At 40.3% G+C, this 25,664-nt stretch overlaps 1 protein-coding gene and 2 long non-coding RNA genes across 10 annotated transcripts; 2 read left to right on the forward strand and 1 right to left on the reverse strand.

Annotated features, from left to right (window-relative positions):
- Positions 1-1,933: 1,933 nt before the first annotated feature.
- On the reverse strand, positions 1,934-22,754 carry LOC117608780 (uncharacterized). 6 transcript variants are annotated; one of them, XM_034334375.2, is made up of 10 exons: positions 22,576-22,754; positions 19,770-20,159; positions 16,142-16,274; positions 4,495-5,070; positions 3,220-3,421; positions 3,099-3,147; positions 2,952-3,030; positions 2,733-2,852; positions 2,572-2,658; positions 1,934-2,501 (listed from the first exon to the last, which is right to left on the reverse strand). In XM_034334375.2, exons 2-10 carry the CDS (start codon positions 19,827-19,829, stop codon positions 2,338-2,340), a joined length of 1,470 nt encoding a protein of 489 aa, XP_034190266.1. In that variant the 5' UTR covers positions 19,830-20,159; positions 22,576-22,754; the 3' UTR covers positions 1,934-2,337. The 6 variants fall into 6 exon arrangements, with proteins under 6 accessions (XP_034190266.1, XP_034190265.1, XP_034190264.1 ...); XM_034334374.2 differs by having other exon boundaries at positions 2,733-2,873; XM_034334373.2 differs by having other exon boundaries at positions 2,733-2,882.
- Positions 4,954-9,104, forward strand: LOC117608781 (uncharacterized). 2 transcript variants are annotated; one of them, XR_004582413.2, is made up of 5 exons: positions 4,954-5,083; positions 5,157-5,361; positions 6,124-7,374; positions 7,627-8,159; positions 8,267-9,104. It is a non-coding gene; the product is annotated as an uncharacterized LOC117608781 (long non-coding RNA). The 2 variants fall into 2 exon arrangements; XR_004582412.2 differs by having other exon boundaries at positions 7,627-9,104.
- On the forward strand, positions 9,291-11,219 carry LOC117608782 (uncharacterized). 2 transcript variants are annotated; one of them, XR_004582415.2, is made up of 4 exons: positions 9,291-9,698; positions 9,806-10,079; positions 10,180-10,353; positions 10,435-11,219. It is a non-coding gene; the product is annotated as an uncharacterized LOC117608782 (long non-coding RNA). The 2 variants fall into 2 exon arrangements; XR_004582414.2 differs by having other exon boundaries at positions 9,806-10,353.
- Positions 22,755-25,664: the final 2,910 nt, after the last annotated feature.

Genomic DNA, 25,664 nt, shown 5'->3' on the forward strand with positions numbered 1-25,664 from the left:
CATCCTGCAGAATAATTAGTCCAATCTATAGTTACAAAATTACCAGTACGGTGGTTGATAAATATCGCTGAATGGATGATGTATACCAGAAAAGCGTGGAAGGATGAAGTAATATAGCCTGCCCCAGGAGTCGACGATGCGTCGCGAGACGCACGTGCGTTGAAGAGACTGTGAAGCTGCTAATAGTCGCCTAAATGGTCGACACGCTTGCCCTGGCTGTCGCTATATGTCACCTCCGCCCTCTATTTACACGCCACGGACGATGCACGTGCGTGTGAATCTCGTCGCGACGGAAACGAAGGAATTCTCCTGCCTTCCACTCTACTTTTCCTTAGATGCTCTTCAGATGATCACCGTTAATAAATTGATCAAGTCGTTGATAAATTGTCAAGTAGAAAGATGTCAGGCTATTTTGAGGAAATAATAGTCTTCCAAATGCTGAGCCTTCTAAGGCTGACAATAAGAGTAGGCGAAACAATAGGGTGGTCACGTCCCGTTGTAAAATATCGCACCCACATCTCTGTAACTCGAGAAACCCGGAATGATTTACCTGACTTTCGGTGGATTCGTTCCACACAGTGGTGGCCGGTCCCGATGATTAACGCTCGTGTTTGCTTATCGAGAATGTTTGCGTAAAACGAACAGTATCTGACGTTTATGTTTGGAGTATCGGCCTCCACCGTCGCGTGAAATAAGCTGCCGCAGAGATTCAATAACTCTGACTCTCTTACTTTTCATTCTATTCAAAATCATAGTCCTTGATCAAACATTTCATGTACTTAATTTTCATATCTTAAAAAATTTGTAATAATTGCAACAAGTCATCAGGGACCTATGTTTAATATATATATATTGTTATTAGTTTTAAGGCAGATATATCCTGAAGAGTGTGAGAATGAATGGTGGTGGTATGGTGAAGAAGAAGGGTCGCTAAAGGCCATCCTATAGGAGTGGAATCCTCCCTTCTTTCTCTATAAATACCAGACTTACCTGTTCCGTGCGACCAATGGCAACTCGAGCCCCCCTATGTATCCCTACAACTGCTCATCTTCAAGAGAAAGTCAATATTTTACCTGGCTGTGGCAACCAATGGGAGTACAAGGAGACCCTCCCAGTAGATCAAATCTCTATAGAAACATGTTGCTAAAACATGGCTCTGTTTCAATAACATGATGAGAATGAAACTTTCATTGGAGTGTAAGGTTTAATTACTTTCCTTAATTGTCTCTGGTGGTAGAATCTCTGCCCCAGAATTATTATTGAATCATCAAGCACTCAGTCCTTTTATTTTAAATAGAAAGATGGAAAGTCTAGGAATAAAATATAAGAAGATCTGTCCATTTTCAGCCCAAGGTGATGCATATTAAATTTCTGTCCATTCCATTCATACCAAGGCACTCTTTTCCAGAGGCATCGACCACGCAAGATTTATTTCAAGCCTAACGTTAGAAGGGACGTGCTCGCGCGATCGATTTCCAGACGAAAAATAAAGTGCACGTGCTATTCCTGCGCTGATGCACGTACGGTGTTGACGCGGTGCACGGCCAGCCTCTCTTTTACGGGGAATATTAAAGCTCGCTCGGTCGGGCCGTGTTTGTAAAACATTATCGTTTTCACAAACATCGCCGTTGCTGGCCATTGGCTACTTTACCCCTCTGCTTCTTTTTCACCGGATATTCTGAGCCTGAGGCTCTCTTGATTCACCGGTGAATTTTATTTTTTTTTCTAAATTACAGAAGCTTCGCTCCTTGAACTCTAAGATGAAAGGTAAATAATGTTTCTCTCACCTTTTCAATAAGCGTTAAATAATAGAGATTTATTTCCATATAATTACAGAAGCTGCCGCATGTCCAGAGTCCTTAAAAGCGAGGGGAGTTTCATAGCGATCAGAAAAACTACCGGTACACATAGGCAATTACATTATGTACATACAACGAGTCGTCCTATTTATGCGATCTACACGTTCAGATACAATCACTATGAACCTAAGTAATATTTTTGTCTGTATGTATATATATATATGTATAAAAGAGGAACGGGTTCAAGATATGCCTTGACGCGTCCTCCTGGCTCGCGGATACAGCTTAGACGTAATCGTTAATTATAGTGATCACCTCCCTTCGGAAGCCACCGACTTGTCCCTTAAATATCGAATACTGTGTAGCAGTCGAAAACACACCGAGGACACATCCTCGGAGAGCTCTCGTCGAAGCACAAAGTTCCTTGGACACTGCCCCTTTCTCAGAGTTGTTCCCGACCTCCAGTTTGCATATTTCCGCTTACCCCTACGGTAAGACGGTCCTCGGACGTTGACGAGAACCTGGACGATGGAGCGATTCACATGAAACACTTGGACCGAGACTGGAACTCCATAGGCGAGAAGGCAGCGGTCGAGACTCCTGTTGGAGCGGTGGTACCCATCATGCCGGACGGAACTCCGACTCCGCCTACGCTGGTACTCGACACCGTCACGCTTCCCGGTTCCTCCTTCACGTTCACCACTGTGACAGAAGGGATCGTTGAGAATTCAACTTCCTTTATTGGGAGAGCCGAGGGTGTTCATTTGATTACTGCAGGATTGGGACGTCAGGAGTGCCTCGTCGCAGGGATCGTTAAAGTAGGGATGACAGTGGGCTGGTAGCAGGTTGGGCAAGGTGGCTACAAAGAATAAAGAAAAGCAACGTTTCATTCCATGTGTCTCGCGTAGATTGTTCATAAGAAACGATAATTACTTTCGGGCCAGTAGCATCTGGTAGGTACCGTCTCCGGCGTCATGGCGGCATCGTGTCTCCTGGCGAAGCTGCTACCGAACGAGCCGCCCCCCATCGAGCCAGGAGAACTCGCCGTCCCACCTGGAACATCCAAGTAATTGCCTTGAAACGCTTTGCCTGGTCGTCGAGCATTTCTCAATAGTTCTGGCTATATGGCCATAGGTTAAAGCAGAGACTCACTTAACGAGGTGCCCAGTTGGCTGTACCCGTTTATCGGTGGGATCTGCATCGACTGCATTGGCTGCAATTGCGGTTGAAGCTGCAATAAGAGATCGTTGCATTGTTTGGTCCAAGCTTAATATTAAATTGATACTGGGTCAAACTTACTGACTGACAGTGACTGTAGGAGAGCTGTGATTGCTGAAGACTCCATGCACTGGAATCGAAGACGAGTTAGAAGGTTGTTCTAGTAAAAAGTATATACCGCTAACTGAAGATTCCAGCGTACCTGGTGTCGTATCTAGTGTAGGTGGACGGAGCATAGGACGGTGGTGAATGGCCAAACAAGTTTCTGGGACCCAAATGAACATGCGTAGGAGAAAAAGGATCGCCGAACAATGGTTTATGATACGGTGCGTTCCTATACGGCCGCTTCATACGTCTACGCCTTCTATAGTTACCGTTTTCGAACATGTCCGCGTACTGAGGATCTATAAACGTCCAACGAAGCTATCTGAGTACCTCGTCGTTTTTACAATAATTATGTTACGGTAAATGTAATAAACTGGTGATTATGAATAATTGCCACCACTAAATTTGGTAAATGTGATAAATTATTGAGTATTTATCAAATTAACCGGCGAGTTTATATAATGGCCAGTGTGATAAATATCTTGACCGATTGTGCCAGTAGAATACAGCGCAGTTTCTTGAGTAGTTACTAGTCAGAAGGATGGTTATTCGTTGGGCACTATGGTAACAATATTTTATAATTTACAATTAAATATTCAATAAATGGTTATTTTAAGTCACATGGATGATTGGATGCAAATAATTATTATCGTTGGTAAGTATTTAGATTAACCTACCCACCTTCAGTCGCCTCGGGTTGAGTAGGAGATAAAATATTAAACTAGGTTAGGTTAGGCTATATATTTAAATCCGGCCGCCTTACCTAACCTAACCTAATACATCAATAATATTCACTTCTAATTGAGTTTTAATGGACATTTCCACCTTAATTTTTATAAATCTTAACAGCTGCGCAAACTGGACGAATTTTGTTAAAGTTATGAAATTTTATCATGTTCGCCATTACGAGTTGGGAATTATATAAACTCGACAGTTAATTTGACAAATATTCAATAATTAATTTATCACATTTACCAAATTTAGTAGTGATTATATATAACAACCGGCAATTATACATAATCACCGGATTAATCACGTTTACAGTAACATATGTTGATTCATAGTGTATAGATGTAAAAATATGATTTTTTATTAAAGCATTTTTAAAATTAAAATTTAAAATATTTAGTTATTTAAATTTAATTAAACTGGAATAATTTAGTTTAAAAGAATATTAGAATTATAATTTAAATTAAAAATATTAATATAAAAATTGTTAATTATTAAAATAGTATTGAAGGTGGATACGTTAATCTAAATATTTACCAACGATAATTACCAACATAATTACCGGATTAATCACATTTACCGTAACATATATATTATTTTATAGAAGCATCGAGGAAAGATTGATTTAACGATGGAAACTAACCGAGGGTCCAGAAGTTTCCTTTCCTCTCACCGCCTCCTTCGCGTGGTACCTTCACGAAGCATTCGTTCAGCGACAGATTGTGTCTGATCGAATTCTGCCAGCCCTTCTTGTTCTTTTGGAAGTAGGGAAACCTGGCGGTGATGTAAGCATAGATTTCACTCAGGGTGGCCCTCTTCTGAGCGCTGTGCTGAATCGCCATTGCGATCAACGCGACGTAGCTGAAGGGAGGCTTCTTGCTAGCCGAATCGTTGTTACTAACGCTTCCGTTTCCGTTACCAGAGGGACCGGTGGACCCATCCGCGGCTGCGGTTGGCGTGGAGGGAGCCGAGGGAGTCGATGGGTTGCTGTTGGTGGTGCTATGAAGAACTCCGCTGGGGGATGACCCTTTGTCCTCTAGATGATGATGAGCGGAGCCTGTCGAGTGCATCGACACTACGGAGTTCGGACTGTGCAGGCTATGGTGAGAATGATGGGTCAGGGACGCGTGCGACGCTAGGCTCCGACCTATGGAGGAGTCCAGCTCCTTCGACGTGGCGCCCAGGCAACCATTCTGCATATCTGACACGAAACTGCTCACTGGAATTCAACGGTACATTGATTTCACTTACAATTTAAGTACCTATAATTCATTTTTTTAACAGATAATCATGATTTTTATTAAGCACTCAATGGATGCCAAGGTGAATTTCAATCGGAGACAACCGGCGCTCCGGGAAACTGGACAATGGAATACTTCCAAGAAATCTCGACATGCTTAAACAATTGGGCCTTTGAAAGGAATTCGTACCGCGACACTCGACGCGTGGAACGATAAGCTGTTTGAAGAAATCGTGATTCAGGATCGAACGATTGTCCGAGGTGTACCGGGTGATTAAATTGCGTGTATGCGGCTCGCGCAAATTAACCCTTTAACTGCGGGTACTTTTATCACAGCCGATCGCTCTAATTTTGAATTACACTAGTGGAATTAATTCTGGACACTTTTAAATTTTTACTTAAATTTTTTTTCTAATTTTAGGGCGTCGATTATATAAAAAAATCAGTAAAAAGCTATACTTTTAATATACAATAAAAATTATAATTTTAACCCATCAAAGGAGGTAGAAAAAAATTAATTTCATCCTGTGATTGGCTACTTAACAGTTTAGATTTTTTTAAATTAAAATTTTCAAACATTTACAAACCAAATCATGTGAAAATATTAAGTACAAACATTATAGATTACAATAAAAATATTACAGTATCATTTTAGCATAGCAGAATATACATTTTCTGCAGAAATATGAAATAAAGAATATTTTTATTCAAGGTGCCCAGAATTAATTTCACCAGTGTATATTACTGAAGTAATATTCTATTTTAAATTTATTTTATTTTTATTTTAGTAGTATATAAGCCACAGTCGCTATTTGATATTAGCAAAAATTAACATATTGTTTATATACCACAAGCGCCTCTGGCTATAATTTTAGTATGTGGTTCATAAACCACATCCGCAGTTAAAGGGTTAATAAGCGACGATCAAGCGTCCTTATGTTTTTGTTTATAATGATTTGTTTATGGTAATGGTAGCGCTATGGGTCCTGGTCCACGCTGTACAAAAATTCTATAATTGCTCCAATGTTTCAGAGGGAAAAGAAAATCAGTGAAAAATGCGAAGACGTGAGTCAGGAAGGAGTGCGTACGTGCACGGCGTGGAATATTCATCGGTGCCCTGCGGCACGTGTAACTGGAACTGGCGGTAACTAGACACCGATAAGTTGAGCACGCTGCACTCCGACAACAGAGAGAACCGTCGCTAGTGGAAAAGAGAGGCTTTGGAACAAAAGGAAAACAAGGGAGCAGGGTTTTTCAGAAAAATCTTTGCTCCAGTTTCAAGAATAAAGGATCCGCTATCAAAAACTTGATCATAAAACCTGAAATTTGATGGCTGTTATCGTTTCGACACGCTGCAAATGGGAATATCTAGCCCATGATACGTTAATATTCGCAAACGTGATACTCCGTTAACGTACTGCTTCGGGGTACATGATTTTCAGTATGGAGATACAGTCTCATCATTTGAGACCCATGTTTTCACAGCAGCGACATGGTATTGGATTTTCAATTAAATATTAGGGTCAGCATAGAGATGAAAAAAAAGAATATTCTTAAATTTCTATATGATTATATCAAGAATTTACAGATTATATTTTTATGAACCTAAAGAGGGTTTTCATAGCAGCGACATGGTATTGGATTTTCAATTAAATATTAGGGTCAGGATAGAAATGAAGAAAAAGAATATTTTTACATTGCTATATGATTATATTTGTTATGAACCTAAAGGGGGTTTTCATAGCAGCGACATGGTATTGGATTTTCAATTAAATATTAGGGTTAGAATAGAAATGAAGAAAAAGAATATTTTTACATTGCTATATGATTATATTTGTTATGAACCTAAAGGGGGTTTTCATAGCAGCGACATGATATTGTATTTTCAATTAAATATCAGGGTCAGGATAGAGATGAAGAAAAAGAATATTTTTACATTGCTATATGATTATATTTGTTATGAACCTAAAGGGGGTTTTCATAGCAGCGACATGCTATTGGATTTTCAATTAAATATTAGAGTCAGGATAGAAATGAAGAAAAAGAATATTTTTACATCGCTATATGATTATATTTGTTATGAACCTAAAGGGGGTTTTCATAGCAGCGACATGATATTGTATTTTCAATTAAATATCAGGGTCAGGGTAGAGATGAAGAAAAGAATATTTTTACATTGCTATATGATTATATCAATAATTTACAGATTATATTTGTTATTTACCTAACCTAACCTAAAGAGGGCCAACATGGTTCCACGAGAAAGGAACACATGGATATCATGTAAACATTTGAAAATTATACTATTAGGTGTACAAATTAATACGGTGCCTTTTCTTTTTATTTATAGTAACTACAATTATCGAAATCATATTCTCCGGCCATTTTTCAAATTCACAAAAGCGCGGGAAAAATATTCGAATTTAAAATAATAACTAAGAAAGTGTAATATTAAAGGTGCCGAATTAATTTGCACACCTAATATATTGAATTATCTTCTCCAAGCTGATCAAGACTAATCATCCTCTTCTACAGATCACGTGTCCTCGTTCGACAAGCGATATTGACCTGTGCTAGAAGAGCGTACATGTACACAGAGGAGCGTGTCGTGGATCCAAGGTGCGCAAGCAAGCAACGAGATCGCGATAACGTAAAACGGTTCGCCAACACACCTGACTGCAACTGGAGATCCTTTGCTACGCGACACCTACGAGACCGCATCTGCTCTCGTCACGGGATCCCTTGTTTCTGTTCGTACACGACAAACGATCGTCATTGGAAAAACATTGCTGTTATAGAAAATTCGTCAACGGAAAGTCTATACCGTTTTAACGACGCTCGACGATCGAGAAGAGATTTTGCAACGAACGACGGAAAAGAAAAAAATGCTGGGTTCGGCTATCGCGAAAAAATCGTGACGTAACTAGGATTGCGAAAATTGGCCTTCGTCGAGGAGGTATTGCCGTAACCGATTCCAACGTTTATCGGACTTCTGCCGACGTTTCACCGAGTCCGCAGATTCACGAAATGAGTTCACCGTTCTTGGAAACCGAGCTGCGTTTAATAAGGTCATGGATCCTCAATTAAGAAAACTCCTTTGTTCAAACATTCGCTATAATCGAGTCTACGTTAATCTCTCGACGCTAATTAGTATGTTTTTTTTTTTTAAGTTTAGATTAGAATTAACGCAACGGCTTATCCGAGCCTTCTGTAAAGTTCAATGGGAAATGGGGTTAGGCCACCCTGAAGTCTACAGGCGAATTGTTTTCTCGAACTGTTCCGATGACAAATCTTCAGGCGACCTGGTCAAAGAGCAAAAAAGCGGCGGACGATGAGAGGGAGATCTGCGATTTGCAGAGTGATGTCACGACGTATTGTATTTCGCTTATCGGCGCCGGATCCCGATTCCTCGTGGAACTCGCAGCATTTCACGAATGCGAATGCCACGTTTTCCAACGACAACGACCACCAAGACGACGACCTTCGTGTCAAGGATCGACTTTGCTCCAGTCTAATCGATGTACCACCTCCATCGTTGTTTTTTTTCATCCATTTTTGTCAATCGATGCAGCAAAGTCTTTTCATCTGACCCTTCGTCTCGTTATCAGGGCCCCCATGTATCGGGGCCTTGACATACAAATGAAAAATTGGAGCCCTGCTTATTATAGCATGCATCGTGTCATTGTTTTAGAGGCAGTCGACTTCTCTAGCTGTATTTTTGTACTTGTTATATTTATACGTCCCTGACGAATGTTATGACAATTCGAGGTTGCAGCATAGTTATTGTTTTCAAAACAATTTTTTGTACACCTGTGTACTTTATGGAGAGAGGAGTTTGTGTGGACACGTACAACTTGCAAAGACTCATCTGCATGCATCAGGGAGTTATAACTTCCTGAATGGGTATAGGCCCTATACCCTATACTATTGGGTAAGATGGTCAAAAGTGCCCTCACACCGACTTGCAATGGCTCATTCGATAACTTATCAAGAAAAGACAGTCTGTGCCAAGTTTCAACCCTGTATCTCATCGGGGGGGGGGAGGGGAGTAGTTATAACTTCCTGAATGGGTATAGGCCCTATACCCTATACTATAGGGTAAGATGGTCAAAAGTGCCGCCACACTGACTTGCAATGGCTCATTCGATAACTTATCAAGAAAAAACAGTCTGTGCCAAGTTTCGGGGGGGGGGGGGGGGGGGAGTAGTAATGGACAAAAATCTGAAAAAAATCAGAGATATTTCTATTCACGAGGCACATATTATAGTAGCTTTGCTGTAAAAAATCAAAAACCCCAAATAATATTCTAGGTCTTTTCTTTATCATTGAAGTCAGACTTGACATAATTGCACTGAATTGACGAATAGGTCGAGCAAGGGTCAATTGCATTATTCAAGGAAGCTGGGAGTCATCCGTGTATCTACAGCGATTATGATAAGCTAGAACAAGCGTCGAAGGGCGTCAAGGCACGTGCAGTGTCTAATGACCCATCAGTGTCCAGCTAATCAAGGATTCCTCTTAGGGGAGCCTCTCCATTCAGAAAGCAGGGGCACGTGCCTCCCTATTAACTTGAAAACGTATCCATAATGGTGGAACAATCAATTAAGGTAACTTTTAGATTGATAGATCATATTTCTGGTGAGCTTAATAAACAATGATTTGTTGTGTAAAATTTTAAATTTGAAAATCAATCTGATAAATAATTTATTTTTAGGGAATGAAACCTCACCTAAAGAGAAACAAAGCAACGAGTCAAAAACGAGACGTAAACCCCGTATCTTCGGTATGATAAGAAGAGAAGGGGGCGAGGAAGGTAGGAGGATAAAAGAGAAGCTCGAATCAAGGGGCAGAGGGTCATCTGAGCGACGATAGCTCATCTCGTGGTATCTTCCGCGTGAGCCAATCGTCGCCTGGTATCTCGACCTCGTCAACGTCGTCGTCGCAACGTTCTCCAACCTCCTCCTCCTCCCCCCTCCTCGACACCGGAAGTACATATAGAATTGCAATTTCTACACGCAGTGGCTAAGATTCCTTCATCTATTTTATTCGACTTTTGAATTCATTTTATTCCAACTACGATCATTTCAGGGTCGATGATTCCTGGTTATCGAATGAAAGAGAGAGAAGCAACGTTATCGTGTTTACTATAACGCGAATACTCGGTGTTTCTCGAAGAAGTCGAGGCAGGTTCGACCGAAAACACCAACGGGAATTACCTAACCAGATAATTTCGAGGAGGCCCGACCGTGTTCCCGCCTTTTGGTTCGTCGTCGACGATTTATCAGGAATCTCCTCCTTCAGTATTCCGTTTCGCGCGTCATTCTGATCATCTTATCTTTACAGAGCCAAGGAAGCGGAATTTAGAAGGCGATAAGGGAATCGAGTACAAATTGAGCGAGATTCTTGGATGCTCTTCTCAAATTAATTACAGGAGGAAAGAATAAGATTGATCAAGTTTAGATAAGAATCTGATGATGATTACTGTTAGTAGAGTGATATACACTGGTGGAATTGATTCTGGACACTTTGAATGAAAATATTCTTTATTTCATATTTGTGCGGAAAATTTATATTCTGTTATGCTAAATTGATACCGTAATATTTTTATTGTAATCTATGATGTTTATACTTAATATTCTCACATGATTTGGTTTGTAAATGTTTGAAAATTTTTATTTAAAAAAATCTAAACTGTGTTTGCGCTTGGCTACACGGAACGTCGTATGATGTGAAATAGCCAATCACAGGATGAAAGAATATCCAACGAAATATTAATTTCTTTCTACCTCCTTTGATGCGTTGAAATTGTAATTTTTATTGTATATTAAAAGTATGACTGTGAATGGTTTTTTTACTGACTTTTTTATATAAGCCCTAAAATTAGAAAACAATGATTAGAATATAAAATATGAATGATTATATATTAAATAATTTGAATAAATGCGAAATTTAAGTAAAAAATATTAAGCAAAAATTTAAAAGTGTCCAGAATTAATTCCACTAGTGTAGATCCTCTAGGACAGTGTTTCCCAACGTGGGGCCCGCGCCCCACAGGGGAGCAATTTGATTGTTAAGGGTGGCAATTCAAAAATGGACTCCTCCAGAGTTTAAATTAATCGTATGGCGACTCTCAGTAATAATTAAAATAATATAGAAAGAAAAATCTTTCATTAAAATTATTTAAACTAAAAACTAAAAAAGAATTTTAAATTAATGTTTTAATGTTTTTTTATATTAATATTATTTATTGCTCTAAGAAACTGTATATGTTACATAGGGGCATAAGAATTTTAAAAATGCTTAGGTGGGGCATGGCACAAAAAAGGTTGGAAAACACCGCTCTAGGATCTCTTTCAGTTCTTCCAGAAGACCAATGGCGAATCACGAAAGCCTTCCCTCAAGGGAAACTTACGTTACACCCGATCGTATAATACGTAATTGAACTATAAAAGATTGATAAGTGGATTAGCGTTTCACGACTTCTTTATCATCAGTCAGCGATTAGAAAGCCGTGCCCTTGTTTACTACACGATCTATTTTAACGCGAGCGTGAAGATATTACATACGCGGCCTGGTTTCTGAATAAATAAACAGGGTCGCGTTATCGTTGCTGAAAAGCAGGCGCCACCGATTCGCTGAAAGATCGCGAGATGATCGTGTATCGTTTATCCCGAAAACGTGATCGTAAATCCGAACGAATTCACCTTTTTATATCTTGGCCAGTTCGAAACGGAGTTCAATTGTAATGCACGCTAATCAGAGCTGCACAATTAAACGCGTCGACTGTGCCGCGCAAAGGCTTATCGTGCGTTCTTTATTGCGCCGATAAATTTGCACGCATAAGCGCGAATACGATTGTTAAACGTAATACGGGAATGTGGAACGCGAATGGAAGAGAAGAGAAAGAGGGATCTGCCGGGGGGGGGTGAAATGAAAAATTATAATAGAGCCTAATGGCATTCAGAACCTAACTTAACCTAACCTAACCTACCTGGTTAAACTTTAAGAGGACGGGGATTTGGGATTATCGATCTCTCTAAGAAAATGCATAAAATGAGGATCTGATATCAGGGAATACTTGTGGGTGAAGTAACTATCACGGGTCGAGCCACTATAGTGGCTTTCCAGTCCTGAGGGGTAATTCATGAGTACAGTTTATAGCAGATAGTCCGATTGACAGTAAACTAAAATTTTTGTCTGCCATATTGAATTTCTGAAATCTGACTTCAAATTCGTGAATGATATGTAATGATATTTAAACAATGACGAGAAACTTTTGTTTTTGAGCTGCTATAGTGGCTTTCCCGTCCTGAGGAGTAACTCACAAGTACAGGTTATAGCAGATTGACAGCAAACTAAAATTTTTGTCTGCCATATTGAATTTCTGAAATCTGACTTCAAATTCGTAATCAGCGACCCCAAAAACTCTAAAATAATGATATTTAAACAATGACGAGAAACTTTTGTTTTTGAGCTGCTATAGTGGCTTTCCCGTCCTGAGAGGTAACTCACGAGTACAGGTTACAGCAGATTGACAGCAAACTAAAATTTTTGTCTGCCATATTGAATTTCTGAAATCTGACTTCAAATTCGTAATCAGCGACCCCAAAAACTCTAAAATAATGATATTTAAACAATGACGAGAAACTTTTGTTTTTGAGCTGCTATAGTGGCTTTCCCGTCCTGAGAGGTAACTCACGAGTACAGGTTACAGCAGATTGACAGCAAACTAAAATTTTTGTCTGCCATATTGAATTTCTGAAATCTGACTTCAAATTCGTAATCAGCGACCCCAAAAACTCTAAAATAATGATATTTAAACAATGACGAGAAACTTTTGTTTTTGAGCTGCTATAGTGGCTTTCCCGTCCTGAGAGGTAACTCACGAGTACAGGTTACAGCAGATTGACAGCAAACTAAAATTTTTGTCTGCCATATTGAATTTCTGAAATCTGACTTCAAATTCGTAATCAGTGACCCCAAAAACTCCAAAATAATGATATTTAAACAATGACGAGAAACTTTTGTTTTTGAGCTGCTATAGTGGCTTTCCCGTCTTCTAAAGGTTAAAGAGGAATTCTTCAGTGTCCAATAGAAGCAAGCAAGGTTAGGGTAAACCGAATCTAAGCAAGCTCAGACAGATGTTCCCATGTGTGCACGTCTAAAATACGATTCAAAATCTTTTTTACAGAGCGTACCAGAGGACTGGAGAAGCCGAGTCGTTGGTATAAGCAGAATCGTTGGAGGGATTCACGAAAACGCTGTCGTTGGCCGATATATCAGCCACGGTGGCTGGTGGAGCAGCCAGCATTCCCGGATTAGCGACCATAACTCTCGCCGTTGAGAGCACTCTCTGAACGGCTCTCTCGATTTCGAAAACACGAGCAGGCTCGGCTGTGCCCCATCTTGTTGCTCCTGCAAAAATTCCTGACCACCGTCGAGGATTTTCCCTTCCCAACGAGTGATCGAGTTTTATCTCGCGGAACGGAGTAGCTATATGGATTTTTATGGATGCCTTTTATACACCCAAGGAGAGATATCGACGACGCGACGGTGTGCTTCTTAGATTTCAACGGTGGTGCGTCGAGGATTAATTATGTCCAACCGACTCTGTCTATCTAACAGCGATTAGCGAATCGGACAAATCTGGTAACACGAAACCGGCGCAAACAACTGCCTTCCACCTTTATCAACGTTTATCGTACCTTTCGATCCTCTGTCGGTACTCTCTCGACATCTTCAGGTTCCGTTACAGAGGAATTAAGAGAAATATTATTCAGGGATCAACAATCATCCTTCTGCTAGTGATGGGCGATACAGTTTCGATATTTGGAACATCGATATTTTTCAGTTCAAATATAACGATATTTATTTATTTATTTATTTATTACTAAACGTGATTAACCCTTTGGTACAAAATTGAACAGAAATAATTTTGAGAACCTTCGTGTATGTAAGATACAACATGGTACTAGCGGCATTCAGAAATATGGTACAAGAACAGTAAATTAGGCAGAACAAGTAGTACAGAAAAAAAAGGTATAATGCGAGACGACGCAACGCAATAAGTAGTATACAATGGTAAAGGGTACGTATAGTATATGATATGCTACGTATCGCCCTATAGGCAAGATTGACGTAAAGCACTCTTCATGGCACCTCGTTAATGTGAAAGTAGATCTTGAGAAGATATCGATATACTTGTTGCCGGATCGATACTTAATATAGGAATATCGAAATCTCGATAAGGAGAGAATTAGATAGAAAAATATTTTGTAGCAATAAGTTTCACTTATATGTTTATTTATATTTATCTATATTTTAAGTATTTTTTAAAACAATTCAAATGTTTCCAAACTTCTTGGCGGTAGTGTAGGTGTAAAATTATCTCCCAAAATCATGATAATTTTTGCGCACCTTATATACGGGTGTGCGTATTTGAAAAACGGCTTTACTGGCTTCCCAAGGAAAGGCCCACGGTAAGAAATCGGCAATAGTTGGCCCTGAGTATAGTGCGTAATGGCCGCCCCCGCGCCAAGCTGCCCGCGAATTTTGAATTTGAAGTGAGTCGCAAATTTTACGTATGAAGGTTGCACAAAGAGGTATTCTCAGCCAAAAGTACTTCCAGACTAGTTATAATTACGTAGAAAAGAAAGGAAAACATCGTCGTAGACTTATTTTAAGTACGTAAGTAGGTGTTTTAAAAAATACTGATGGTGATTTAAAAAATACTTAACCTATCCCTCTCAGCGTTTCGCTTCTCTTTCACATAACCAGTCACTTTTGAACTACAGTGTACGAACAGTAATACCTTAACTCAGGATTAGTATTGGGGAAGTGATTTTGATTTAATAAAGGTATTACTAAAAAAAAGAAAAACTTAACCTTTCTACAGAATCAGTTATTGAACAGAGGACCACTAAATGAAGGATAATACAACAAATGGTATTAATAAACAAACAAACTGGACTAATTGAATTATAAAGTGGGGCTGTTTTTCCAAATGGCCCCACCAAAATTGAGAACTCAAGGTCGGAATATAACCTAAATTGACTACAAGAAACCGATTAAAGTTGGTTTTAGAGCTGGATGTCATACCGTTTTCGAGAACAGCGCATGCGCAGTGTTGAATAGCGCATGCGCAGTAATGAATAGCGCATGCGCAGTATCGAATTGCGCATACGTAGTCCCAAAATTGTACAAAAATACTGAAACAGCTCTGAAACGAATTTTAATCGGTTTCTGGTAGTTAATTTAGGTTATATACCAAACCTGAGTTCTCAATTTTGGTGGGCCCATTCGAAAACTTATCCATAAAGTAGTTATAACGTGTTAACGATACTATAATGCGCACTTTAATTGAACAGGAATGGTCATTCTGTTTTTGGACGGATTTATTATGCTCTCATAAACAAGCAGTCTTCTCTCTCTCTGTTCCTGCTGGATGATTAATGGATATGGTTTTGCGTTAACGACCAGCTTATAACTGGACGTAATCCATCAGCAACGCGGTATAATCAACTACATTGAAACGCGAAAAACAATTGGTGGCTGTACGCTGATAAATCATTAGAGGCGCGTTGCTCTGTGCAGTCATCAGGATATTTCCATCGCGAGGCGACGTCGAAGTCGAGGCTGTTGAAGACGAGTCACTGACAGCCTCTGAGGAAGCCTAATCGAGGGAGAGACTCGAGAAAAGATCAGGACGCAGCCTCCAACTGTATATCATCTCCTCTCTCTCTCTCTCTTTCTATCACGATTTAGTTTCTTTTCTTCTTTCTTTCCGTTCTTCTTAAACCCAGATTTTCATCTCCCCCCCCCCCCATTCCATGGCACGGAGTCACGCGACACTCGAGCAGCGTTTTGTATTATTAGAACACATGCTCCTCAGCTACACCGAGCACGAAGAAATCATTGGTTCGTATCGTGGTGAGATCCTGATGACGTCAAACGAGTCGTTAAACGTCATCGATAGCGTTTTTAGAAGCTTACTCTTGACGAGTGGACACAGGTGGTATTTAATGTTGAACGTTTCAAGGAGGACACTTACCTTGATGTAGAGATGGAAGAGGCGATGGCGGCGACACCTGAAATGGTTCCTGCTTGATTTTCAGGGAATGAGAGGACTCCTGCATACCTCCAAGACCTGTGACACCCAGGCTTCCATTGCCTTGCTGCAGTTCCTGGAACCAAATGATATGGTTTACAATTACCTATTTATAGATTTTACAGTCACAGTTGATTGTTATATCATAATCATAATTTTTTCAGGTGACTTGAGTTTGAATTAAGAAGAGGTGTTCTTAAGATTGTCTTTGAAGCAGACTGAAAGAATGAAACAATTGTTGGACTCAGCCAGTGCATTTTAATTAACTGAAATTAATCCACTGATAATACCTTTAATTGCTGGCATAATGCACATGTAGTGATTTCATTTGTAACGCTTTTAGGAAGCTGGTATGATCAATGTGCGGCACGGCTGAGACAGGAAGATGAACAACAAGGGACGGTGGTGAAAGGTGAACGAACCAGAAGAGGAGGCGACACGAACGACGGGGCCAGGAGTCTTCTGGCTCGTAGCTGGCGATGTTTGAAGTGCCGTCGCCGGAAGCTTACAAACACCGACCCGGTGTTGTGACATCGTATTATGCCAAGCGAAACTTACGATCTCGCTTGATCGTTAATTTGCGATCCGGCTTTTACGACGCCTAGTTTGCGTTTAACCGCCTACGTGTTACTTGCCGAGAATTCGTCAAACGTACCGGAACCGATAACCAAATGAAATTCCGAACGTAATCAATCGAATCGATGCATACCGTGAAGGACCACTTTCATTGTTTATCCGTTGTCAAGTGTATCCGAGTTGGGAACAGAACCCGTGTCGTTGACCCGGGGATTATAACCGATTGGGTTTACATGTTCGGCTTGTCTGAAAAGCTCACAACCGTTTCTATGATGGCGCTCGATCTGTCAGGACGAGGCTCTCGAGCCCGGACAAGATATACAGACACGGTTGCCGCTACCGCAGAAGTGCATCAACAGGCTGACACTGAGAAACGTCCTCGAGAGATTCGTCCAGGCGAGCAACAGTCGCGACACGTGGCCACCTCGTTAATTCGCTAGACAGCCATTAAATTAAGCCTCGCGCTGTGTCGTCGCTTGGTAGACGGTTTAAACCGGTGTAACCTAAGGGAGGGAGAAGGGGAGGATTCTTCAAAGGAAGGTGATTTTAGCCCGGTTCAACTTGTGGATTAATAGTATATTTAGTTGAGGAAATATCGCAGGGAATGGAAATAATTGTAGCGTTGATTCCTTCATTGTAGGAACTCTTGATTAACACCTAGAGCGCCATCTCACCCATATATGGGTGACGATTGAATTTCAATAGGAATCCATTGCTCATATTATTAGGAATTCTTTGGTTTACTTAACTGGAAATACTTGTATAATATAATGAAATATTTTGAAGATAATGTACATAAAATTTGTGAAGACTAAAAGTGATACTTAATGGAATTTTTAATGGTTCCAGCGTGGCAGTCAAAGTGTTAAAAAATGAAGATACCAAGGATTCAAGAAGATTATTAAGAATTCTTTGATATGATAATATACAGAAGATTTGTGAAGACAAAAAGTGATACTTAATGGAATTTTCAATGGTTCCAGCGTGGCAGTCAGTGTTCAAAAATGAAGATACCAAGGATCCAAGAAAGTTATTAGGAATTCTTTGATTTACTTAATTAGAAATACTTGTATAATATAATGAAGTATAATATATATAAGATTTGTGAAGACAAAAAGTGATACTTAATGGAATTTTCAATGGTTCCAGTGTGGCAGTCAGTGTTAAAAAATGAAGATACCAAGGATTCAAGAAGATTATTAAGAATTCTTTGATATGATAATATAAATAAGATTTGTGAAAACAAAAAATGATACTTAATGGAATTTTCAATGGTTCCAGCGTGGCAGTCACTATTAAAAAATGAAGATACCAAGGATCCAAGAAGATTATTAGGAATTCTTTAACAAACTCAATTGGAAATACTCTTATTAGATACTTGAAATTATAGATAAAAATATAATGAAGGATTTTGAAGATAATATACATAAGACTTGTGAAAACAAAAAATATAGATACTTAATAGAATTTTTAAAAATGGAGATACCAAGGATTCAAGAAGAGACCTATCTAAATACTCTTCAGGAAGGAGGAGCAGAAGTAATGTAATCAAAATAGAGAGTGAAAAGTGTAACGCGTTTGAGTGCCATAAATCAAGCTGCATACTTTAAAGCGAAGAGCTTTAAATAAGCAATCAGAGACTTAAGTGTTCCTCGAGTACCTCGCTACGCTCCCTCCACCGAGTGCTAGTACTCGGTGTCCAGCAATGGAAACAAGGCTATGGAAGACGAAAGATCAGCGTAGGTCGACAACGTGAGAGGCAGCCACTCTTTATCAGTGGCACGATAAAGGCTCATCTGCCTTTTTTTCTTCGGCTATCGGTCGCTCGTTTATTTTCAATAACTAGTTCGCGTGTCTGTCCCAGAGTAATAATCGTATTTAATTTAAAATCGAACACACCGGGTACGTTGGCCTGATTAGACGACGTTTGAAACAGAAGCTCTTATTGATCTTTCTCGAACACCTTTGTAAATCTAAACCGCGCGTCCAATCGATCAGGCTATCGTTTAGCGTTCATTCATTCAACCAGCTCTTTGCGAAGCTCTTATCAATGCCAAAAATCCAAGGGGGCTGCTCGCCGAAGAAAGCGCCGTTATGATACCAGATTACCACTTTGGATATGGAAACGAGAACGTCGCGTGGAATCGGGCACAAACACTTGGCGAAGACGCAGATCGGCTAGTTGCGAAATTTTCGAGGTCACGACCTCCACTTTTCTTCTTTTTTCTTTTTTTCTTCTGCGCAACGATAAGCGAGCGCGAATGACGCTGCTCGTTCGACTCGTATCGTTTTAACGGACGTCGTCGAACCGGAGTTGGAAAAATGAGAAAACTTATGGAAAATCGCTTTTCTGTACTAAACTCTCAGCCAGATGATTTGTTGAAATTATTATAATGGAAATTGCTGGGGAACACTTCTGAGGAATTTATCTAAGCGGGGCCGGCCCTGAGATTTCGAGGGTCCGAAGCGAGCTTCACATTGTATGTGACATAAAAAAAAGTACCTCAAATAAAGTTTATAAAATTAACGTTAAATCTTGTATAACTAATTTAGATTTGCATTTATATCGATTAATATTCAAATAAACATTCTTAGATGCAAAATTGGCTTATGGGGACCCTAGACCTTGGGGGACCCTGGACCTTGGGGGATCCTGGACCTTGGGGGCTATGGACCTTGGGGGGCCCTGGTTCTTGGGGGACCCTGGACCTTGGGGAACCCTGGACCTTGGGGGACCCTGGACTTTGGGGACCCTGGACCTTGGGGGACCCTGGACCATGGGGGCCCTGGGTCTTGGGGGACCCTGGACCGTGGGGAGCCCTGGGTCTTGGGGACCCTGGACCTTGGGGGCCCTGAACCTTGGGAGACTCTGGACCTTGGGGGCCCTGGACCTTGGGGGACCCTGGACCTTGTGGGGCCCTAGTCTACCTAGGCCCAGGGCCGTCCCTGTATCTAACAATAAATGTTGATGATGAAATGCCGTTGAAAAACTTACCCCAGCGACCGGAATAACGTGCGAGACCATCCTTGTTCTGTCCAGGTCTGCGTAATTCATAAAAATGTTGGCGGTCGCAGCTGCATTTACGCAATGCCGCACGGGTAGGTCCTCCCAATAGACGGGCAGACCCTCCACTGCTCACCACTGATCGTTCCACAGTGTTTCTTCAAGTTTGCAACAGCGTTTGTCGTACTAATGTTCACTGACACTTAGGAAATCGGTTGAATGAATAATTTGCTCACTGATCACACTTGTTGGCTAGGCAAGCTTCACCTCCCTGTTGCATGACAATTACATCTTCAGGGTAATTAGAGTTTATGGCGCACAGAAATACTGGTACACACAACGGTGAAATGTTCTCCCAAAGAAAGTCGGTTAATCTGTAATCTGTAACAGAAGATGAAGATGCGACATTTTGTGAGCTGCTCGTGGATAACTTGGTATCTAATTAATTTAGTAAATATTATTAATTAATGTTATGCAAAAAAAAGTATCATACTCTTGGTTTATGGTAAGATAATTAGTAATTTGATAAACATATCAATTATCCGGCTATCTGATTTGCAACATCAACAACAAATGCTTTTATTAATACCAAGGGAAAAACATATCGTTACTGGAATGAACTTGAAGCTCTAAATTAAGCAACAACTTGCTATCTCTACCAAAATAGCTGTTAATGACTTGATAATCCACACCAAAAACGATCATTGCCTGACTCAACGAACCCCGTCCTAAAAGTAAATCACCTTCGTCAGAATGCTCTTAAATACTTTCAGAAAGCTTCATTAAATTTTACAATGACAACAATATCAGAATCAGAAAATCTTTTTATTAATATGAAGCTGAGACCCTGAAGAGTCTCACAAGGGAGTCGTCAAAAGTGGATGGTACAGTTGCTCGTCCAGACTATGTTTATCCGAAAGAGCATGAAACGAGGAGTTTATGGTGCAATTTTTGAGTGCCATTGGCAACGGGTTCAAAAGTTATGGGAATTTGAAATTTTCATATTTTAAACTGAAACTCATCTTAATTAACATCATCTAATCATCTCAAATTCATGCCTTTCTTACTTTTACACTTAACTTTCACTTCATATTTCGATTTCTCATGTTTTCTAATAATTTACACTTAAAAGTATGAAAATTTCCAAGTCCCATAATTTTTGAACCCGTCGCCAATGGCAGGCAAAAATGGCACCATAAACTCCTCGTTTCACGCTCCTTCGAATAAACATAGTCTGGACGAGCAACTCTACCATTCCCAAGTAATTATCTGTGGGACAATTTGGATTTCTGCTCGAAGCCACCCAAGTCCTCGACAACGCTACACGGAGCAATAACGACGGCATTTCGTTCAAAGAATGACGGGACAAGAAGTTTGACTAGGGTACCAGTTACTCCGGAGGGATGGTTGACGAGCGGGCAACAGCTGAACACTTAGCAAAGGGAGCTCGTCCCGAGGGAGTCGTTGAGACTTCCGGCGGCAGCCGACAGAGGATCCACGGAAAGTCCTCGACTGATCGCGTCGTAAATTCTGGCGATAAGAGGGTCTACGCGACCCGTCAAACACCGTCTATTTTAGTCCTCGGTTTACATTAAAAGCTGTCGATGTTAGTTTAATCCTAACCTATCACTAGCCAAATCCATTCGGACCATTGTCCGAACCTAACCCTAACCCTAACCCTAACCCTAACCCTAACCCTAACCCTAACCCTAACCCTAACCCTAACCCTAACCTATCACTAGCCAAATCCATTCGGACCAATGTCCGAACCTAACCCCAACCCTAACCCTAACCTATCACTAGCCAAATCCATTCGGACCAATGTCCGAACCTAACCCTAACCCTAACCCTAACCTATCACTAGCCAAATTCATTCGGACCAATGTCCGAACCTAACCTAACCCTAACCCTAACCTATCACTAGCCAAATCCATTCGGACCAATGTCGACCCTTATTGCCTACTATTGTATCAGATTTTGCGACGATATTTTAAGTGTACCGAAAGATCTGCAAGGAACATTGTGCTTTTGTTTTTGTTTAACAATAATCAAGCTACTAAGTGGTAATAATTAATTTCATTTCCGATAGCTGTGTTATTAAGTTTAAACATCAACAGTTGTGGTAATTAATTTGCAACCTAAGATCGTGGAACTGTTTCAAAGTAATTAGGGGAACCCTCTTATCTTCGCTGACAGAAGGAAGAAACATTTATCTGGTTGTTTAGTAAACACCGTGTCGCGCTCATAGAAATCTCGTACGAGCTCGAAACATAAGTTTACAAACTTCTTCGCGGTCGGACTTTTAGATATTTAAATATTACTGAAAATCACAGATGCTTTTTATACTCCCGACAACCGAGACGATAGTAAACCATCCCATTCATGAGTTTTGCCCTCGTGAAATGTTTATTCCGACGGGAATAAATTATGTTAGATCAACATCAACAAGAACGTGAACTTTGCTCGATGAAACGCGACCTGGATGTCGTCGACAACCGACAGTAACTTTAAATAAATAAGAAGGAAATTTCTATTTTAAACAAATTAGAAGAATTTCTCTTTCAGAAACATTGCCAAATAGGAATTTGTCGTTTTGAGATTATTTTGAAAATATTATACTAACCGCTTGTAACACTTAAATATTTTCTTTCAATGCTTTCAAAGCTAATTCATGGCACAACATAAAATATGAAGATTTTATCCTTGGAAACAGATCACCAGGATCAAAGTACATAATTAAAGTATCCAAGAGTACGAAAGGAAAGGTATGAAGATACGTATCACTATAGATGTTTACCTTGCTGGTAGCACTCCACGAATAAGGAGGTGGATCTTATCACTGGTTATTCACGATTCGCGAGCAGCCCGGACCGCGTTCGAGCGTGGAAACGTCGAGTAGAACCGGGCACGATGGAGCGTGCGCCAGGAACACGCGTCGAGAGAGGAGAACCAAGCGAGATTGAAACTGATTGAGAACGTACCGAGCGAGCCAGCGAACGATTCGGAGCGGGTGGAAGCGCGCGGAGGCGGAGTCACGTAGCTCGACTTATCAGTACCCTCCCACGTATCGTTCTCCGCCTCTGTTCGTTGTTCCAGCCAGAAACTATGTTACCCAAAGGTACATTGCGGGGAAAAATGGCAATTTTAAAAATGTCCAAAATACAATTTTAAAAAGTCTATAATTTTATTTCATAAATGTTGTAATTACAATCTGGTAAAGCGAGGAGCTGCCATAATTGACCCCTACGTCCGCAAGAGACTTTGCTCTACTTTGTCAGCTGAAAAGAATTGGTTCAATGATTATGTAACAGAGCTCAGGTGGCACTTGAGAAATCAGGTTAAGCAACCGCTGTTTTGCACGATAATCATTACCTAGAATCCTGCCGAAATTAAGGTCACCAGTTTGCCGAAGGAATCGCTGAATTCGAAGAAAATCGCGCGGACAGCTTTTCGTTGTGCCATAATTTTCGGGCAGGGCGCACGCGTTCGTCCGAATCGATACCGCTGTTATAATATATACCTGACGTTTAAAAACGCCCACGTTGAAAGAAAAGGTTCATTGTAAAATGTAACAATGCGTATTATTGTTTTTATAAATCATATACTTTCCAAAGATCAATTCTTAGGTAATTCGAGGTATTCTTCGTTTATTTGATGTTTGATATTTTTTTAAGAGGAATCTTTTTCATTTAATTAATCCGTTAGAAGTGCAGTTACCAGCGTGTAAAGTCCCCTTTAACGCGTTACAGAGTAGCAAAGAGCAGCGGAGATGTTCGTGCAACAGGATAGAGGGAAAGGAAAAACGGTCGCCATGCTTTGGGCGGAGACTGCGGTACATTTGGCTCTTTCATTGGGCGGAAAAGCTGACTCGGTGCATCAACTTCTGCAGAACACACGCGCCGGCTCAGTACACGCTGCCCTGACTCCTTGCAAATCATTGCATTACCATAAAGGAACGCTATGATTCCGAGCACTCTTTTATCCATTTTCGAGCGCGATATTCGTTTCATGTTTTTAAAATTAGCCAGGGCTTTTAATTGTATCCGACAAAGTAGCAAAAACTGGTATACAAAAATTCAATTAATCTCACTCCATTTTATATAAATTATAAAAAAAAAATCTGAAAATTTGTTAAGCTTACTATTAGGGCCGGCCCTGAGATTTCAGGGGTCCGAGCTCGAAGAGAAACTTAAGATTAAAGCTTGTATAGATTTGCATTTACATCGATTAGTATTCAAGTAAACATTACTCTTCTTGCATTCTTAAGGAACCCTAGGCGGGCCCTAGGGAACCCTAGGCCCAGGTGATTGTAATTCCCCAATGAAATTCCACTAGGCCTCAATGAAATATGTTGTAAATAGAAACTAATTTAGATTTGCATTTACATCGATTAGTATTAAGTAAACATTACTCTTCTTGCATTCTTAAGAAACCCTAGGCAGACCCTAGGGAACCCTAGGCCCAGGTGATTGTAATTCCCCAATGAAATTCCACTAGGCCCCAATGAAATATGTTATACTTTTTAAAAACGTACTTGGACTAATTAAGAGAATTCCATACATATCTCGTGAACCTTGATGGATATAATAATGGAGTCGATATTCCGAAACGGAACTGGAGGTGATCAGTTTCTTTTCACGGTTTCACCAGCCGCTATCGAAGTTGAGATTGACAAATAAATAAACAGTACGCGATTCCCAGCCATCGATCGTGAGCAATATAAATACTCCCTACGTGATGGAGGTAGAATTCTGTGAAACAGCCCAGTGATACGTGCTGCTGATTATGTAATACGAGACTACGTGATTTAGGCAGGATGCTGATAACGAATTTGAAACGCATATTCAACGGTAGGGCGTACATTTCTCGGTCTCTGGCTCACCAATTAACAATTCTTGCCCTTGAGATAACCAGATTTTAATTAAGTATATTCAAAGTTTCAGGGCCGGCCCTGGGCGTAGGCAGACTATGGCTCCCCCCTAAGGCCCCCTAAAAATGCAAGAAGAGTAATGTTTACTTGAATATTAATCAATGTAAATACAAATCTAAATTAGTGACCTATACAAGCTTTAATGTTAATTTTATAAATTTTATTTGAGGTTCTTTTTTTATGTCATATATGTGAAGAGGCCCTTTTTCGAAGCTCCCCTCGGACCCCCGAAATCTCAGTGCCGGCCCTGTTGAAAGGCCATATTGCAATTATTCTAAATTTAAAATTGCAATTATTAATAATGCTTTGAAAGCCAGGGCCCTGGGCCTAGGTAGACTAGGCGGCCCCCTAGGGCCCCCCAAGGTCCAGGGTCCCCATAAGACGATTTTGCATCTAAGAATCCAAGAAGAAAAATGTTTAAATTACTTATATAAACTTTAATGTTAATTTTATAAATTTTATTTGAGGTACTTTTTTTTATGTCATATATGTGAACGGGCCCTTTTTCGCCCCGAAATCTCATGGCCGGCCCTGCTAAGTTTAAGTATCATCATACTTATCCTAATAAATCTATCAGCCGCCATTATTTGTCAAAATTTCAGAAGGAAAGAAAATGATGATGCTTGAAATACCAATAATTGAAATTTTTCAGGATCCTATAACGTGACTCGATACTCGTTGCAGAGAAGAAAGAGAAGTAGCAGTGATGGAAACGGCCGGATATTTTTCAATCATGATAACGGATTGTTGATGGTAACGCAGGACTCATGAACCTGGATGTTGTCACTGTAACAGTGTATTGTTAGAGCAGTACAATGAGCGTGTTTAACAATACTGTTTGCCGATCCGTTCGATTGTTTCTTCGCTTCTTAACGTTACTGTTGCCATTAGCGGCCGCGATTGCGATTAATTCCGTACTAAAACACTGTTCGCTTAGCCGGTACATTTATTATCAC

The sequence above is a fragment of the Osmia lignaria genome, chromosome 8, assembly GCF_051020975.1.
Source record: "Osmia lignaria lignaria isolate PbOS001 chromosome 8, iyOsmLign1, whole genome shotgun sequence".
In the NCBI taxonomy this organism is placed as follows: domain Eukaryota; kingdom Metazoa; phylum Arthropoda; class Insecta; order Hymenoptera; family Megachilidae; genus Osmia; species Osmia lignaria.

Bases quoted from the DNA above. Each gene is read 5' to 3' on its own strand.
- LOC117608780 (XM_034334373.2), bottom strand. From the start codon at position 19,829: ATGAATTACGCAGACCTGGACAGAACAAGGATGGTCTCGCACGTTATT. The intron at 3,031-3,098 runs GTAAGTTTGACC...CTCTTATTGCAG, and splicing joins CCTACAGTCACTGTCAGTCA to CTTCAACCGCAATTGCAGCC. The intron at 2,659-2,732 runs GTAATTATCGTT...TATTCTTTGTAG, and splicing joins CAGATGCTACTGGCCCGAAA to CCACCTTGCCCAACCTGCTA.